A 16,619-nucleotide genomic window follows, 5' to 3' on the forward strand; every position below is an offset into this window, starting at 1 on the left:
CACAGAACTAGTTGATTTTAGTCACAAATTAGAGGAACATGAATGGAAATGAATGGAAATGCACAGGAAACCAATAGTGATGGAAAGGAAATTGGGACTCAAATCAAAGGAGTGGACCAGAAAGAGAAAAAAAACATGACCAAACAGAAAAGGATGAAGAAACAAGAATTCAAAAAAAGGAGGAGTGGCCTAGGAACCTTGAGGACATCTTTAAACGTTCCAACATCCAAATTATAGGGGTACTAGAAGGGGAAGAGGAACAGCCATGAGTGGAAAACTTATTTGAACAAATAATAAAGGAGAACTTCCCCAATCTGGCAAAGGAAATAGACTTCCAGGAAATCCAGGAAGCTCAGACAGTCCCAAAGAAGGTGGACCTAAGAAGGAACACACCAAGGCACATCATCATTACATTAGCCAAGATTAAAATGAAGGAGAGAATTCTAGAAGCAGCAAGAGATAAGGGGACAGTCACCTACCAAGGAGTTCCCATCAGACTGTCAGCTAATTTCTCAAAAGAGACCTTATCGGCAAGAAGGGGCTGGAAAGAGGTATTCCAAGTCATGAAATCCAAAGACCTACCTCCAAGATTGATCTATCCAGCAAAGCGTTCATTTAGAATGGAAGGGCAGATAAAGTGCTTCTCAGATAAGATCAAATTCAAGGAGTTCATCATCACCAAGCCCTTATTATGTGAAATGTTAAAGGGACTTACCTAAGAAAAAGAAGATAAAAAAAATGAACAGTGAAAGGACAGCAAACTCACAGCTATTAAGAACCACACCTAAAACAAAAGCAAACTAAGAGGACAGCTAGATCAGGAGCAGAACCATAGAAATGAAGACCACATGGAGGGTTAGCAACAGGGGAGTGGGAGAAGGAGAAGGTGGGAGAAGGTACAGAAAATAAGTAACATAGACAGTAGATAGAAAATAGATGGGGGGAGGGCCAGAATAGTATGGGAAATATAGAATCTAAAGAACTTGAGACACGTGGTCATAAACTAAAGGGGGGGGAATGGTGGGGGGAGGGGGGGTGCAGGGTGGAGGGGAATGAAGGGAGGAATAGAACAACTGTAATGGCATAATCAATAAAATATATTTTTAAAAAAAAGAATTCAATGAGCATAACAACACAAAAAAGCCCCAGGCAGAAAAGAGGGTTACACTAAGTGAAATAAAGAAAAACCTACAGGGAACCAAGAGCAGAGGGGATAAAGCCAGGATTCAAATCAACGAGTTGGAACATGAGGAAGAAATAAGCATTCAACCGGAACAGCAAGAAGAAAGAATTCAAAAAAATGAGGATAGTATTAAGTGCCTTTGGGACATCTCCAAACATACCAATGTCTGAATCATAGGGATGCCAGAAGAAGAGGAAGAGCAAGAAACTGAAAATTTATTGGAAACAATCAAAGAAAACATCCCTAATTCAGCAAATAAACATACAAGTTCAGGAAGCATAGAGAGGCCCAAGCAAGTTGGACCCGAAGAGGACCACAACAAGACACATCATAATTACAGTGCACAAGGTTAAAGATAAAGAGAGAATCTCAAAAGCAGCAAGAGAAAAGCAGAGACTCACCTACAAAGACGTTCCCATAAAACTGTCAGCTGATTTCTCAAAAGAAACTTTGCAGGCTAGAAAGGACTGGCAAGAAGTATTCAAAGTGATGAAAAGCAAGGACCTACAACCTAGATTACTCCATCCAGCAAAGCTATCATTTAGAATAGAAGGGCAGATAAAGTGCTTCCCGGATCAGGTAAAGCTAAAGGAGTCTGTCATCACCATGCCATTAATACAAGGAAATGTTAAAGGGACTTGTTTAAGAAAAAAATCAAAACTAGGAACATTAAAATGGCAACAAATTCACAACTATGAACAACTGAATCTTAGGAAAAAAGATAAAAAACGAAGCTAAGCAAACCACCAGAACAGGACCAGAATCATAGAAATGGAGATCACATGGAGGGTAATCAGCTGGGCGGGGGAAGGGGGAGGATAGAAGAAAAGGTGCAGGGACTAAGAAGCATAAATGGTACAAAGTAGACATGAGGATTTTGAGAATAGTAAAGGAAATGGAGAAGCCAAAGAACTTCTATGCACAACCCATGAACATGAACTAAGGAGGAGAATTGCTGGAGGGAATTGGAGTACCAGGAAGAGGTGGGCAAAGGAGGATAAACTGGGACAACTGTAATAGCATAAGTAATAAAATATGTTTAATTAAATCAAAACAATGAAATTCATCTGAGGATGTTATCAATGAACTTACATCTTATTTCTATGGTGAATGGTTATCATTATCAATCTTTTCAGATCTTGAATATAAAAACGGTGGCAAATGATCTTTAGGGCCCTTATCCTATTTACTTACAGATGAATAGGATAATTCATCTATTTCTATTTAAAATTGTTAATAAAGAGAATAAAAATGGGAAAGAAATAATTCAAGTCTAAAGGCACTGAAGAAGAAGGTGGCAATTAACAATCAGATTTTGCTCGTCCCAGGAACATGTTCTTCTCGCTATAAACATTTCGGTAGAAGTTACCACAACATCACCCACAATCTTAACCTTTCGGAAAGCCTCGAGGACCCATTCCCATTGTCCCCTCTCTGTCAAAAGTGAGAGTAAACAGACCACATTCTGCAAATGAGAATACTGAGGGAATGACGAATAACTAACTTTAACCACATTTCTTGTGTGAGACCATGTTACCCAAAACCCAAATCCAGGACCTCCACTAACCCCCCTCCTTCCTCTTTGGTCTCCGCACACCCTTTCCAAAAGCGTCCCCACCCGGCCTGGAAAGTATACCGCACCTGGGTCAAACCACAAAGCTGCACAAGAGCCCCCGCCGCTGCGCAGGCCGGCTCCCAACTCTCCCCTGGGCCCTCCCGGAGCCTCCCGCTGCAGTCCTCGCCCGCCGCGCCAGGCCCCGCAGCACCGGGGATCGAGGAGCAAAGCTACGGGGTAGAAGGAGCGTGCGGCCCGCGGTCCCGCACGGCGGCGCCCCACCCACCGGCCGCCGCCCTCCACATCTGGCCTCGCCCCTGGCACTTGCCCGCCCCAGGGCGCCCCCACCCCGCCGCCCCAAGCCGGGCTGCGGCCCTTCCCCGCGGCTCGCGCACCCGAGATCCACAGTAATCGCTGTTCGCTGACCCGCCGCCCCGTTCACTCCGCTCGGATCCGCTGCCTGCTGGCCACCTTCGCCTCCGCCTCCGCCTCCGCCTCTGCCGCCACCTCACCCACGGCCCTGCGGCCAGAGTTTCCGGACGCCCACGTGACCCGCGCGGTCCCCGCGGCATGCTGGGAGTTGTAGTCCAATCGTGAGGGCTGGAGGGACTGGGTGGGTGGGGCTGCTTCCTGTGACCTGTTTAGGTCTCGGTGGACCAGGCTGCTGGGCGGGGACGGGGCGGGGACGGGGCGGGGATCCCCTGGGGATACGGTCCAGGAGAGTTATGGGAAAACCAGTGAAGGAGAGATAGGATATAACCGGAGGGGGGAAAATGGTGTATACATCACCCTTTTTTCCCCAAAAAGCTTTATTACGCTCTTTGTTTCCATAGAAAGTAACATGTTGCTAAGTGTACCACTGACCTGCCACAGGGCGCAAACTTTAGATTGCTGTTTAATTAAATACCCATAGTCTGCCACTATTAGTCACTGCTCTGCGTCCCACCTCAACCGCCAAAACAAATGAATATTCAGATCCTGGCAGCCTCGAGCAAAAATTAAAGGCCTTACAACACTCAACTTGGAATGAGTTTTCTGTCTTCCTGGGTTGCTTTCAACTGTTGGGGAAAACAACAGCAAGCTCCAACCCAGAAAACCTCTCCACAAAGGTAGTAGAGTACAAAACAGGTTTATTAGTGAATAAGGCTTCATCCAGAATGTGATGCTTATCACAGGCAATGCACTAAGATTGCAAAGAGAGAAAGGAATCTGCATCTTACTTAGCCAGGCCTTCACAGCCAAGCCGGTACAGGCCATTACAAGCGGATTCTCAAGATAATCCCTAGTCCTCGAGTGAGAGGACTCCACAGGACTCTTGGTCACACCTGGTTTATCCTAACTATATCACGGTAGCTGGAGAGACCACCTGTGTTGGCTTATCCAGAAGGGAAATAAACTTCTCATATCTTTAGGGCAGGAGGTAGTCTTTTCAGATCTGAGCAAGGTGTCCACCAAAGTTAGGCTCCTACCTTCACACATGAGCTGAGAGACAGGGATACTATGTCTCTGCATGTTCACATGTCAAAGGCGGTTGCCAGGTCCCAAAGGAATGTTCTGAGTTATGGGACTAGCCACAGGTTATCAGGCCATTATAACGATAGGCATGTATTTGAAAAGGACACAGAAAGAGATTTTGAAAGAAAAGAAAGGGAGGAGGATTTATGCAATGCAGCGGTAGTTTCGTTTCCAGTCACGTAAGGGTGTGGCTGGAGAGATGTGAACAATAAATCAGCCAAAGGTTTCACTTTTATTTAAAAAAATACATAGTAGGGTATTACTCAGACTTAAAAAGGAATGAAATTCTGATACATGCTACAACATGGTCGAGCCTTGAAAACATTATGCTAAGTGAAAAAAGCCACACGCAAAAACAAATATTGGATGATTCCATTTATGGGCAATACCCAGAGTAATCAAATTCATAGGAACACAAAGTAGAATAGTGGTTACCAGCAGTGGGTTGAGGAGGGGAAATAGGAGTTACTATTTAACGGATATACAGTTTCAGTTGGGGATAAAGAAAAGGTTCTGGAGATGGATGGTGGTGATGGGTGCACAAAATTGTGAATATATATAATACCGTTGAACAGTACACTTAAAATGGTTAAAATGGTAAAATGTATATATTGTGAAATACGTAGATGTAAATATATGTGTGTATATATAAATACGTATATAACGTGGTCACCACCACCCAGAATGCCTCCTACCCTAACCCTCTTTGTACATATAGTCATGTCGATGGAGAGGATCGAAGTAGGGAGAGGCAGAATCCCTCCTTGGCTTCCATAACCATCTGCACATTTCACCATTTGAATTCACCTCTAGATGTTCTCCAAATACTGCGTCTGAGTCTGCTGACTTTTTTTTCTTTAACAGTAGCCATCACCAGGAGGAGAAACCATTTGACGTCCAGCCTCATTGACGCTGGCATCTAAGGGGTGCTACTTCCTGCCCCCTGCCCATACGCTTGTGGTGGATCTTGACCTACATTTCATTTCCAAGTGGCAGACACTCGACCGCGGCTCTCAAAGTGGCAGTCTGCGGCAGCTGCATTTGGCAGCAGGCTGGGTTTTCTTGCTCCACCTGCCAGCATTGGGTGTACCTTACTCAAAAGAGAGGTTCCTGAAAATTGAGCTGTGAATGGAGTTTGGAGTAAGATAAATCATATTTCAAAGGTTATCTGAACCAATCATAGAGAGAAATGTTCTTGGACAGTGAACAAATGGTCCTCAATTTCAATGCTTCTCGATCTTTCTAGACCTGAACCCACAGCGAGAAGTACATTTTCCGTCACCCCCAGGGGACCCGTAGAGACCTGCAACCAAGCAAACGATTCACAGAACAGGGCTCAGCCTCCTACGTGAGACGCATTCTGAAACGTTTTTGCTGATCTTTCCTCTGAAAAAGCTCGTTGCAACCCACTGAAATGGATTTCATGACTCATTAGTAGATCCCGGCCCACGGTTTGAAAACACTATACCAATGTAAATATTTTATCAATCCGGATGTTTCTGTTTTGCATGTTGGACCTGTGGCTTTGCTGCCAAATGTTACATTTTCCATAGTGGAGAAAAGATAGTCTTTATGTTCTGAGAACCAGTCACTCTTCCGGACTCTGTGGGAGAGAAAAAAAATAAGGAAATTTTACCTCAGCTTTATATTTCCTCTGCCAGCACTGGGGACGGATAAACTCTGTTTTCTTAGACCTAAAACTCAACCCTTGTTAGAAACGGAAATGTTTTTCCAGCTCCTTCACCCTGTACCAGTGCAAAGTTCTTTTAGTGTTTTCATCTTCTCTTAGGATCGCCTCCTCTCTCAGTAGCTCCCCAAGAAGAGTAATTCAAATTCATGAAAGAGTGAAAAGACTCAAGGCCCACATCCGTGTCCTTTAAATTGTGTTCCCTGCATTCGAGCCCACACCCCAGTCAAACAACGGACAGCAGGAAAAATCAGAGGAGGTGGATCGGGGGCCAGCTGCAAAAAGAAGGTGAGTAGAGAGAAGGAACAGGGTGGTTTACCAGGTACTTACTGGCTGAGTTAACTGGCCACGCAAGGTGCCAGAAGTTCGCAGACTGTGCAAGGGCAGTGCTGGCCAGCACCTCATCTGGGCTTGTGCCCAACGGCAGCTCTGGGCTCCGGGGCGGTGGGAGGGCTTCTCTTTCCTTTCACTTTCTCAGGCCGCCAAACCTGACACCTGGGGACAGAACTACAGTTCCCACCACGCAGCGAGGCAGCAGGAAGAAGGGGTCCTCAGGGCCGAAAAGGAACACAAGAACGAGAAAACCTTACCTGTTAGTGGAGGTGAGAGGCACACAGGTAAGCGACAGGTGAACCGGGAAGGTGAAGGCAGCCGGATGCAGGATGGAGGACATGGAGGGAGGAGGACACTGTTTTCTCCTTGCAGGGCACATTGGCTGAGTTAAAGGGGCTTATCAGGAAACTCCAAGGACTTCCTGGGGAGCGGGGGTAGATTTCAGTTCAAGTTCTGGTGATAATGCTGGGGAAGTGGAATGGCTTGCTTTCTTTGAAAAGTCAGAGGTGGGGGAAAGAGTGGCTTTGTTGTGTCTCTTGTCTGCTGGATCACTGAGCCCTTAGTGATTTCAGAAGCATCCGAGAGAGGGACTGGGTTTTTATAGATTGGATATTTGCACGCATTTTAATTTGTGTAACGATACCGACTTGTCCTTTTGTATGACTTTCAAGAAGGCGGACTGGGGGAAATGAAGAAAGGTATCCTCTGGCAAGAGCAATTTGCATACTTAATCACCGAATGGAGTTAGGTTTCACGTATTTTTATGAGGCATCTGCTCAGGAGACCCAACACCACAGCCCATGAGGAACAGCTGGGGCCTGGGGATATTTGCCTGAAGTGGCAATGCTTGCTGCTCCAAATATCTGATGGGCTGTCACGTGGAATCGGAATCTGCCCGGGGGCAGGCATAACATGAGGGAGATAGATTTCCACCCGTGTAAGTTAGAGTGGTGCATGCAAAATGGATTTTTGTAGGAAGCAGTGAGTTTCATAGGATCAATGATATTGAAGCTGAGGTGGATAGTTGAGTAGACAGGCCGAACGTATGACTAAAATTTCAGGTGAGTGATTGCTTTGATTGACGTTTCCCAGACCTGGCTGGGCGTCAGAATCCACTGAGGAGTGTGTGCACATGTGTGCATGTGTGTGTGTTGAAATATCTTCAGCACATCTGGGATGGACTTAGGGAATATGTATTTTTAATTTATCTCCCCAAATAATTCTGATGTGATCAGTTGGTTTGGGAAACACTGTCATTTAGAAACTTTATTTTCAGCTTATGTTAAAATATGCCGTGTGCTCCCTTCTCACAACAGTTTTCTTTTTGAATATTCTTGAAATCCTAATTGCTTGGTCAAGAAAAATTAGGTGCCAACCAGAAGAAAGACACCGTGTGAAAAACACTCTTCCCCAAACTGACTTCTCTGTCCAGTCTTGTGGGTCCCAGTTGCCTGGATGCTCTGTCTCCCAGTAATTGGGAGTGCCTCTCCCCATGTCAAGTGGGGAGAGGATGACAGCGAGGCATGTCCTCCAGCTGACAAACGGCAGAGAGAACACTCCGGTGGCGTCTCCTTGGCCCTCCTGCTGCGGAGTGGGCACTCAATGGAGCACCTGGTCTCAGTGACGAGAATTTCCACCAGTGCGGTCATCTGACTGTGTCGACTGGGTAGTGGGCCCAGGGGAGAATGGCAGTAGAACCCCTCATTCTGCGGGCACCCCTAAAGTATCGTCAACCCACCTGGAGCAGGTGTGAACTTGTGCGCCCAGTAATCAGTGTCCTTCTCTCCGAGGATGGCGGTGCTATGAAAGCAGTGATGTCCCTCTGTCTTGCCCTGTCCTGGAGCCCGGGTGCCTAGAACAAGGGCCTGCAGCCTGGTCTGTGCTCACTAACGACAAGCTGAGCTTCCCCTTTTCTTCCCAGCTCCCTTCTCAGCAGCAAGTGCCATGCAGTTCTCCAGCTCAGCCAGGGCAGCAGATGAGAACTTTGACTACCTGTTCAAGATCATCCTCATCGGGGACTCCAACGTGGGGAAGACGTGTGTGGTGCAGCATTTCAGGTCCGGGGTCTACACGGAGACACAGCAGAACACGATTGGGGTGGACTTCACCGTGCGCTCCCTCGAGATCGACGGCAAGAAAGTGAAGGTCAGAGGGCGTGGGTTTCGCTCCGCCTCCTTGACCCAGCGTCCCTAACGCCGAAACACATGCCTGAGGAATAACAGAATTAAATATAAAACACGAAATCATAAGAGTACCAGGAAAAAACATAGGTGTATTTATTTTTATTATCGTGGAATGAGAAAATAAGGTGTTTTGGTAAGATGAGAGATCCAGAGGCCAAAAGGGAAAATATTGCTCAGTTTAACTGTCTCAAAGGGCAAGTTTTTCTATTTCTATATAACTATATAAAGTTTCTACATATTCAAAATGCCATCCACCAAGTCAAAAAAAGCTGAATGACAAGTTGGAAAGAAATATTTGTCGATATGGGACTTGACCAAGGGCTGATTTCTTCACTGTGAGAACAGCCCTGATAAATAGCTAAGAAAGGGCTCAACAGCCAAATACAAAAAGTAGGCAATTCACAGATTGAACAAAACTGCTGTTTTACAAATTTTATAAGAAGTAGTTCATACAGTTATGTAAAGATGTGAAGATACCTACCCTCACTTGTAATTAAAGGAACAACAACCCTGGCTGGTGTGGCTCAGTGGCTTGAGTGCCGGCCTGTGAACCAAAGGGTCACTGGTTCGATTCCCAGTCAGGGCACAGGCCTGGGTTGTGGGCTAGGTCCCCAGTGGGGGGTGTGGGAAAGGCAAATGGATGTTTCTCTCCCTCTCTTCCTTCCTACCCTCTGTCTAAAAATAAATCAATAAAATCTTTACAAAAAAAATTTTTTAAAGAAACAACAAACTAACACTGAGATAGTGTTTTTTACCAATTGATTAGAAAAGATCAAAAAGTATTGGTAAAAATGTAATAAATGGATCTTGTTTGATATCCTGATTAAATAAAAATGAGTGTAAAAAGGCATTCTGGAGACAATCATGGAAATTTTCATACTCCTGGGTATTATATGATACCAAGGAGTTATCAAAAAGCTTATAAACAGTGATAATGGCATGCAGTTATGAAGGAAAAAGTCCATTTTTGTAGGGATGCATATCAATGTAAATAGGGATAAAATGACAAGAAGTCTAGGATGTGCTCAAAGAAATCAACAGAATGGGCTAGATGTTGCAAAAATGTTGATAATTATCGATTCTGTAATAATGGGTATATAACAGTTCATTCTTCTATTATCTCTAGTCTTGTGTATGTTTGCAAACTTTTTATATATTTTTAAAGATTTTATTTATTTTTAGAGAGAGGGGAAGGGAAGGAGAAAGACAGGGAGAAAAACATCAATGTGTGGTTGCCTCTCATGCGCCCCCTACTGGGGACCTGGCCCACAACCCAAACATGTACCCCGACCGGGAATTGAACCAGAGAGCCTTTGGTTCATAGACCCGCACTCAGTCCACTGAGCTACACCAGCCAGGGCTGTGAACTTTCTTTAAAAAATAAATTTTGTAAATGATGTATGTATATGAAGAAACAAGTACCCTCAGACACTGTTGGAGGGTGTAAAAATTGGTGCCAGGATGCAATGAAAAAAATAGATTCGTGGGCCCCAGCTTAGACCTCCTGAACTTAGATAGCTAGCACTGAGCCTCCGGAAGCTGTATTTTGCAGACAACGTAGGCGAGCGAGCTCCCTTGGGTTGTGGGAACTCCTGACGCCACCCCTGTTCCTGCCCTTTTCCAGATGCAAGTGTGGGACACTGCAGGCCAGGAGCGCTTCCGGACCATCACCCAAAGCTACTACCGCAGTGCGCATGCGGCCATCATCGCCTACGACCTCACCCGGCGGTCCACCTTCGAGTCTGTTCCTCACTGGATTCACGAGATAGAGAAATACGGAGCTGCGAACTTGGTCATTATGCTGATTGGTATGCTGTTTCCAAAGGGTTAACTTTGCTTTCCTGGTGCCCTCTGCTGACACTCAGCTTTCTGTGTTTCCAGTGGCAGGGGAACATGAACTCTGAGCAAATGGTGGGCAGGACTCAGAAAGCGCCTGGCCCAGAAATTCCCCTAAGATTCACTTGCAAGTGAGGGGGGGGGGGGAGTGGGAACTTCCTAGGAAGACAGATCTCAAAGGCCCCACCCTAGAGTTTCTCGGTCTAGAGGCTGAGCTGGGGCCCCGACGTCTGTGTGCAGGGCTCCCCGGCTGATTGGCTGCGCACATCAGGGCAGACGACACAGGAAGTCCTCCGTGGGCTGAGGTTCAGAGTCAGGTGGCTCCAAGTCCCTGGGCCAGCCACTCAGATGAATGTGACCCACATCCCCTTGAATAATGAAACACTTAGTAGGCTCCAGGCACTCTCCTGATTCTGCTCCTGAGTCAGATCACTTAATCCACCCAAGCACCCTAAGAAGCAGAGACGACTGTTCTAACTTCCAGATGAGGAAACCCAGGCATCTGTAGGTTAAGTATCCTGCCAGATAGTTCAGCCTGGTTACTTACTGACAGGTGAGGCGGGATTTGAACCAGACTGTCTGAGTCCCAGAATGTGCAGTGGGTTCACTTCCTCTCTGACCATTTCCCACTAGTTGGTTAGGTGGGACCGTTATCCAGGGCCCCCTGAAGCTCTGGTTTAGGAAGTTTCTGTGTCTAGTCTAGTGCCTAGACTTCAGGGTCAGACAGATTTGGGTTTGAATCTCCCTCTCTGTCTGAATTGGGGATTATAACTTACTACCTCCAAGTTTCTGCTTCTTCATCTATAAAACTGGTGCCCACTTCCAAAATATTGTTGAGTTGAAAGGATTAAATAAGGTGACATACAGGGGTCTGTCCAGAAAAAGTCCAGCCATTGTCGATAAAACAAGAATAGTTTGTTGAACCTCGATGTACCTGGCAGCCAAGGAGAGTGGACTGGAATGCACATGCGTGAACAATGGCGACTTCACTGTTCTAGTCGGTGGGGACAGCAGACGCCTTTGAGTGAGCATGTGTGCCGTGTGGCCATTGCATTCAAAATGACTGAGCAGGTAGAGCAACGAATCTACATCAAGTTTTGCATTAAGCTTGAACATTCCTCTGTGAAATCTATTCGGATGATTCAGAAGGCTTTTGAGGACAATGCAATGAGTGCAGTGCAAATAAAAATGTGGCACAAATGCTTCAAAGGTGGTTGAGACTCTGTTGAAAGTGAGCCAGGTTCTGGAAGGCCTGCAACAAGCAGAACACCTGGAAATGTTGAACGTGCACAGGCTGCAATCAACAAAGATTGGCGACTGACATAGAACTAGAAGTTTTGGGGGATTGCAAAGACTACTGTGTCTGAGATCTTGACACAGGATCTTGGCATGAAACATGTTGTGGCAAAATTCATTCCATGGCTTCTGCTACCAGAGCAGAAGGAACATTGTGCCGCAGTTGCTAATGACTTGATTCACACTGTACCAATGAGCCAGATTTCCTCAAGAAGGTCATAACCAGAGATGAATCATGTGTCTATAGTTACATGTATGACCTGGAAATGAGGACCCAGTCATCCCAGTGGAAGTCACCTGGTTCTCCACGCCCAAAGAAGGCACAGCAAAGTCGCAGCAAGATCAAGACCATGTTAACTGTGTTTTTTGATTGGGAAGGTGTTGTCCACTCCAGGCCAAACAATTAATAAGGAGCACCACCTCAGTGTTCTCTGCTGGTTGAGAGCTGCAACATGACAAAAACGGCCACAGCTATGGGCAACTGGTGATTGGCAGCTTCATCATGACAGTGCAATGCTTTTCCCTATTTACAGGTCCACGATCTCTCAGGGAAAACCCTGAAGGCTGAGGATTTCAGAGTCCAGACTTCGTCGGATCTTAGGAGGGTGCCTTTTACGTTATCTGACCCCCTCAGCAGAGTCCGGGCCAGCGTCCCACGGTCAAAGGCATTGACACTTACACAGTGAAATGTATAAATAGGCATGCAAAGCAGGTTGAATTAAAAACTTCAAAAGGCTCATTTAGGGGAGATTTTACTGTCAGATAAACTACCAAAAAATTTAGGGAGTTCGGAGTTTTTTTGGACTTGGGAAATGCGGATAAGGGCCTCATGCTGTCTTGGGTGTGAAGTCTTGTACACTCTTTGGTTGTCTGTGCGTCTGTCCTGCCTCTCTAACAAGATGAAGAATTCCTTCCCAAGGGGCAGAGCCCACGCATTGCTGGGTGCCCCGGACCACACTTAGCAGGCAAGGACTCGGACTGCCAGAGCAAGCACGGGGGTCCTCCCCTCCCACAGGGTGTCCGGGCTGTCCTGAGGAGTGCAGCCACCAGCTATGGGGAGGCAGGACAGGGGACAGTCAGTGCTATGAACCTGGGTGTGGCACTGGGGCAGGCGAGAGGAGCAGGTGATAAAAGTGTAGGACCAGCTGTGGCTGGTGTGGCCCAGCAGATGGGGCGCTGCCCTGCAAACCAGAGTTGCCAGTTCGATTCCCTGTCAGGGCACAGGACTGGGTTGCCAGCCAGGTCCCTAGTTGGGGACATGTGAGAGGCAGCCAATCGATGTGTCTCTTGCATATCAATGTTTCCCTCCCTTTCTTCCTCCTTCCCTTCCCCTCTCTCTAAAAATAAATAAAATCTTTAAAAAATAAAATAACTAACAAAATAGCCCTGGCTGGTGTAGCTCAGTGGATTGAGTGCAGGCCTGTGAACCACACAATCGAGGTTTGATTCCCAGTCAGGGCACATGGGTTGCAGGCCAGTTCCCAGTGGGGGATGCAGGAGAGGCAACCATACATTGATGTTTCTCTCCCTCTCTCCTTCCCTTCCCCTCTAAAGATAAATAAATAAAATCTTTTAAAAAATAAAATAAAATTGCAAATCCTTTAAAAAAATAACTAACAAAATAAGTCTTTCATTATTTATCCCATAGCTTCAACTCAAGAAGTCCAGACCACAAACCTCAGCCAGCCTGGGTTCTGTCTCACAGGGTACAACACACTGTAGTTTGGTGGGTGGGGGGAGAGGAACAAGATCTGAAGGGACGAGAGAGCCGGAGAGAATCAGTGGCACCGCCGCACCATGTAGCACTTGGAGGGAGTGACCATCCCTCCCAAGAACACGGAGGCTACACCTGTCCCAGCCAAGAAAACACACACACCTCCAGCCCATTCCTCGTAGCTCTGAAAGATCTCAGAAACAGTTAATTAGAATAGTGGTTCCCTTTCTATTTATCTGTGGTTTCATTTTCAGTACATTTGCCCTCAAACTACTATTTGTGAATGAATCCGTGCATGCGTATCGCCGAACTAACATGTTCTTTTTAAAGTCCATTTTTAGAGAAATCAGGTTAAGTCACTCAATGCAACATTTGCTTGTCTCTCACTCCCAGGGAACAAATGTGACCTGTGGGAAAAGCGGCACGTCCTGTTCGAGGACGCCTGCACGCTGGCTGAGAGGCACGGCCTCCTCGCCGTCTTGGAGACGTCAGCCAAGGAGTCCAAGAACATAGACGAAGTCTTCATGCTCATGGCCAGGGAGCTGATCGCCCGGAACAGCCTGCACCTGTATGGGGATGGCGCCCTCCACACCCTGGCCCTGGAATCCAGTCCAGTGCTGGTGGCCCAGGGGCCAAGTGAAAAGACCCACTGCTCCTGCTGAGACAGCTCACGAGGCTGAGAGCGCCCACGCGAGGCCATCTCCAAAACCAAAGGTAGCCCGGTCACTTAGTGTTTGCTGAGTAGCATTTCAGGCCCAAGTGTAGACTCGCTGCTGGTCCTCTGTCCTCAGTTCAGACCAGAGGCCACAGCGGTTGACGCTGAGGACAGGGGACACCCCTGTCCTTCTTGATTCGCCTTGGATTTAAAGGCACAGGGCTAGAAGGATAAGATTTCTGGTTTTCATCTTTCCCTTTTTTGCCCCCACAGCCCTTCAACTAACTGTGCTTCTACGGAATTTTGCTTCTCACTTGAAGAAAAGGGTGGGGAGGGAAAGAGGACTAAAAGGGTGGGGGGACCCCCCAGAACCTGGAATCTATTTATAAAAAATTGTATATTTATTCTTACATGCTTAAACTTCAGTCACCTTCAAAGTACACTCTCCATTTGATGCAATACACCTATCGAGATGTTTTTTTCACTGCTCAGAACAGTTTTGGAACTTGTCACTTTGGGCGCCTTTTAGTGTTTCTGCCGTTTTTTGTTTCACCTCTTCCACATTGGCAAAATGTTTCCCATTAAAGACTTTTTTTCAACTGAGGAAACAAACAAACAAACAGAGTGTGGCTCAGGGTGAGGGGTCAAGTGAACGGGGAGGGGGGGGCACGGGGGTCATGCCTTTTTTGGCCAAAAACTGCTGAACACTCAGCATGGTGTGGGCAGGTGCGCACCTCAATCGCCCATCCTGAAGTGGGCAAACACATGGAGAGTCTTCAAAAAAAAAAAAAATTGCACCAAAGCAGAACACAGCCTCTCACAACAACGCCAGCTGGTGCGCCTTTACAGATGGGTTCCTAGAACACTCGCTCAGCGGGGGAAGCCTGTACTAGAAGGGCCCACCCTCCAGAAAATAATTCCAGGTTTTGGGGGGTCTCCTCTCCTATCCAGGTAGGGGAGAGGATGTTTGGAACATTCTGGGACAGTTTAAAACTGCTCAGGTGTGAGAGGATAGGAAGAAGTCTGCAATGATAAGCCAGAATACTGTTAACGCTGGCTTCCTGGCAGTCACGCCTCAGCGCTTTAGGGTGGAAAGCAAAGCCTTTTGACACAAAGACCATCCAGACCTCCTGCCAAATGGTCGGGCTCCACGTGATGGAGACAGAATTGGATTTCACTCTATTCTAGTTGGACTGATTTGACCACCCTCGTAGACTATGGGAGATATCTACCATTCCTTTCTAAAATACCAAATTAGCTGCTGGATAGAAAGCCTTCCTGAATTGAAATTAAATTGGCTCACAGATGGACAGCAATCCAACGCTGGCCTTGCAGTGTGGCCCTGGTCACACCATGTGGCCCCCAGAACAAGGGCACCACCATTTTCCAAAGTTCCCCAGTGCTTGCTGCTGAGGTGCATCTGGCAGTCACAGTGGGGACCACAGGGGCCGGTCTGGCCACAACGCAGCTCCAGGAGGGGAGCGTCTGGGGAGCGCTCTTTGGGCCGGGTGAGCGCCCCAGCTGTTTCTAGCTCGTCATTCTCCATTAGGCTGAGACCTGCGTGAAACAAACAGTCCCTCCTTACCTGGCTGCTGAGCACTTGAAGACAGACGCTGAGCAGGCCCTGATGTTAAGGGCTCACACCCATTTCCCTCCATTTCTCTGCACATCCGTCTTATCCAGTACTCTGAAAAACTCAGCAGCTTCTAGGATTATGCACTCTGGGGATTATCTGGAATGAAAATATTCCCACCAACAGGTCAGACATGTGAGAACAAGGTCACCTGAACACCAGGAACCTGTGATTAACCGGCTGTGACAGAAGCCCTTGAGAGGGCCCCCTTCTTTGGATTAGGGCACCCAGAGGTCCCTTGCAGAGGGAGGCACCCGTGTCCGGGAGGCCACACAGCCTCGGGCCTGGCGTGGGCAGCTGCCTCGGGCAGGTCCCCCATGTACCCGCAGTTATTCATGGTAACTGAATCCTGGCATCTTTCTCACACTCCCCAAATGGTACAGTTGGAAACAAGTTATACAAAATGAAGTTACAAAAGGGACTTGCTGGAAGAATAAAAAGATTGTCCGTGTCTTCATATTTGGTTTGCCTGTGTCAAGTACATTTTCATGTGTGTGAAAATTGGTTAATACTTCATTGCTCATGCATGGTTTCTGAATCTCTCCCCCACCCTGTTACTGGAAAGGTCTATTTACTAGCAACAGAACCATTACTGTGAGAATACTGATTACAACAAGCTCACGTACCAGTTACTACACACTCCGCACTGGACCGAACACTTTATACCAACCCCCGAGGACCCTGTCTAGGATCTCTGACGTAGGCACCATTCACGATTCCCACCTCTAAAATGAGGATGAGATGCAGGGATTAAGATCAGTCGCCCAGCTAGTACGTGGCGGAGCCAAACCCAAACGACCTGGTTCCTGGTTCCACAGCCCACGCTTTTAATAGTTACGCTACACTCCCTTCTCCTGTTAGATGAGTTCCTTCGTATCAACCCCTCAAGTAACCAGTACCACCCCAATGAATTCAATTAAAAAATTAAAAAATATCCCCCAAATATATTCATTCTCCACACACGCAAAAAGGGAAATACACCCATTCCGAGACATGCTCTCATTCATGTTTCCATGTCATAAAAGCAGC

At 46.9% G+C, this 16,619-nt stretch overlaps 2 protein-coding genes and 1 long non-coding RNA gene across 8 annotated transcripts in view; 1 reads left to right on the top strand and 2 right to left on the bottom strand.

Moving 5' to 3' along the window:
• The window catches only part of SLC37A3 (solute carrier family 37 member 3), a 49,556-nt gene extending 46,295 nt beyond the window's left edge, over window positions 1–3,261 (bottom strand). The window contains exon 1 of one of the 2 annotated variants that reach the window (XM_037138792.2): window positions 3,134–3,261. The gene's annotated coding sequence lies outside the window, so the exon portion shown is untranslated. The remainder of the gene's footprint in view (window positions 1–3,133) is intronic. The other variant, XM_053656621.1, reaches the window with a different exon arrangement.
• Window positions 3,262–4,521: 1,260 nt separating this feature from the next.
• On the bottom strand, window positions 4,522–6,637 carry LOC128626087 (uncharacterized). Its single transcript, XR_008389985.1, has 3 exons — window positions 6,531–6,637; window positions 6,271–6,435; window positions 4,522–5,856 (listed from the first exon to the last, which is right to left on the bottom strand). It is a non-coding gene; the product is annotated as an uncharacterized LOC128626087 (long non-coding RNA).
• Window positions 5,943–16,035, top strand: RAB19 (RAB19, member RAS oncogene family). Of its 5 annotated transcripts, none has more exons than XR_008389983.1 (5): window positions 5,943–6,228; window positions 8,195–8,418; window positions 10,081–10,264; window positions 13,696–14,016; window positions 14,231–16,035. XR_008389983.1 is itself a non-coding variant. In XM_053656633.1 (4 exons), exons 2-4 carry the CDS (start codon window positions 8,218–8,220, stop codon window positions 13,962–13,964), a joined length of 654 nt encoding a protein of 217 aa, XP_053512608.1. In that variant the 5' UTR covers window positions 5,944–6,228; window positions 8,195–8,217; the 3' UTR covers window positions 13,965–16,035. The 5 variants fall into 5 exon arrangements, 3 of the variants coding, with proteins under 3 accessions (XP_053512608.1, XP_053512610.1, XP_053512609.1); XR_008389984.1 differs by having other exon boundaries at window positions 15,507–16,035; XM_053656633.1 differs by having other exon boundaries at window positions 5,944–6,228; window positions 13,696–16,035.
• The last annotated feature ends 584 nt before the right edge of the window (window positions 16,036–16,619 follow it).

Source organism: Artibeus jamaicensis, unplaced genomic scaffold (assembly GCF_021234435.1).
Source record: "Artibeus jamaicensis isolate MK-2021 breed Jamaican fruit bat unplaced genomic scaffold, CSHL_Jam_final scaffold_2172, whole genome shotgun sequence".
NCBI classification, from domain to species: Eukaryota; Metazoa; Chordata; class Mammalia; order Chiroptera; family Phyllostomidae; genus Artibeus; species Artibeus jamaicensis.

What these genes read in the sequence shown, in the direction of transcription:
- RAB19 (XM_053656633.1), top strand. Translation starts at nt 8,218, where the DNA reads ATGCAGTTCTCCAGCTCAGCCAGGGCAGCAGATGAGAACTTTGACTAC. An exon ending in TCGACGGCAAGAAAGTGAAG is followed by an intron (nt 8,419 to 10,080) that starts GTCAGAGGGCGT and finishes GCCCTTTTCCAG; the next exon opens with ATGCAAGTGTGGGACACTGC. An exon ending in CTTGGTCATTATGCTGATTG is followed by an intron (nt 10,265 to 13,695) that starts GTATGCTGTTTC and finishes TCTCACTCCCAG; the next exon opens with GGAACAAATGTGACCTGTGG.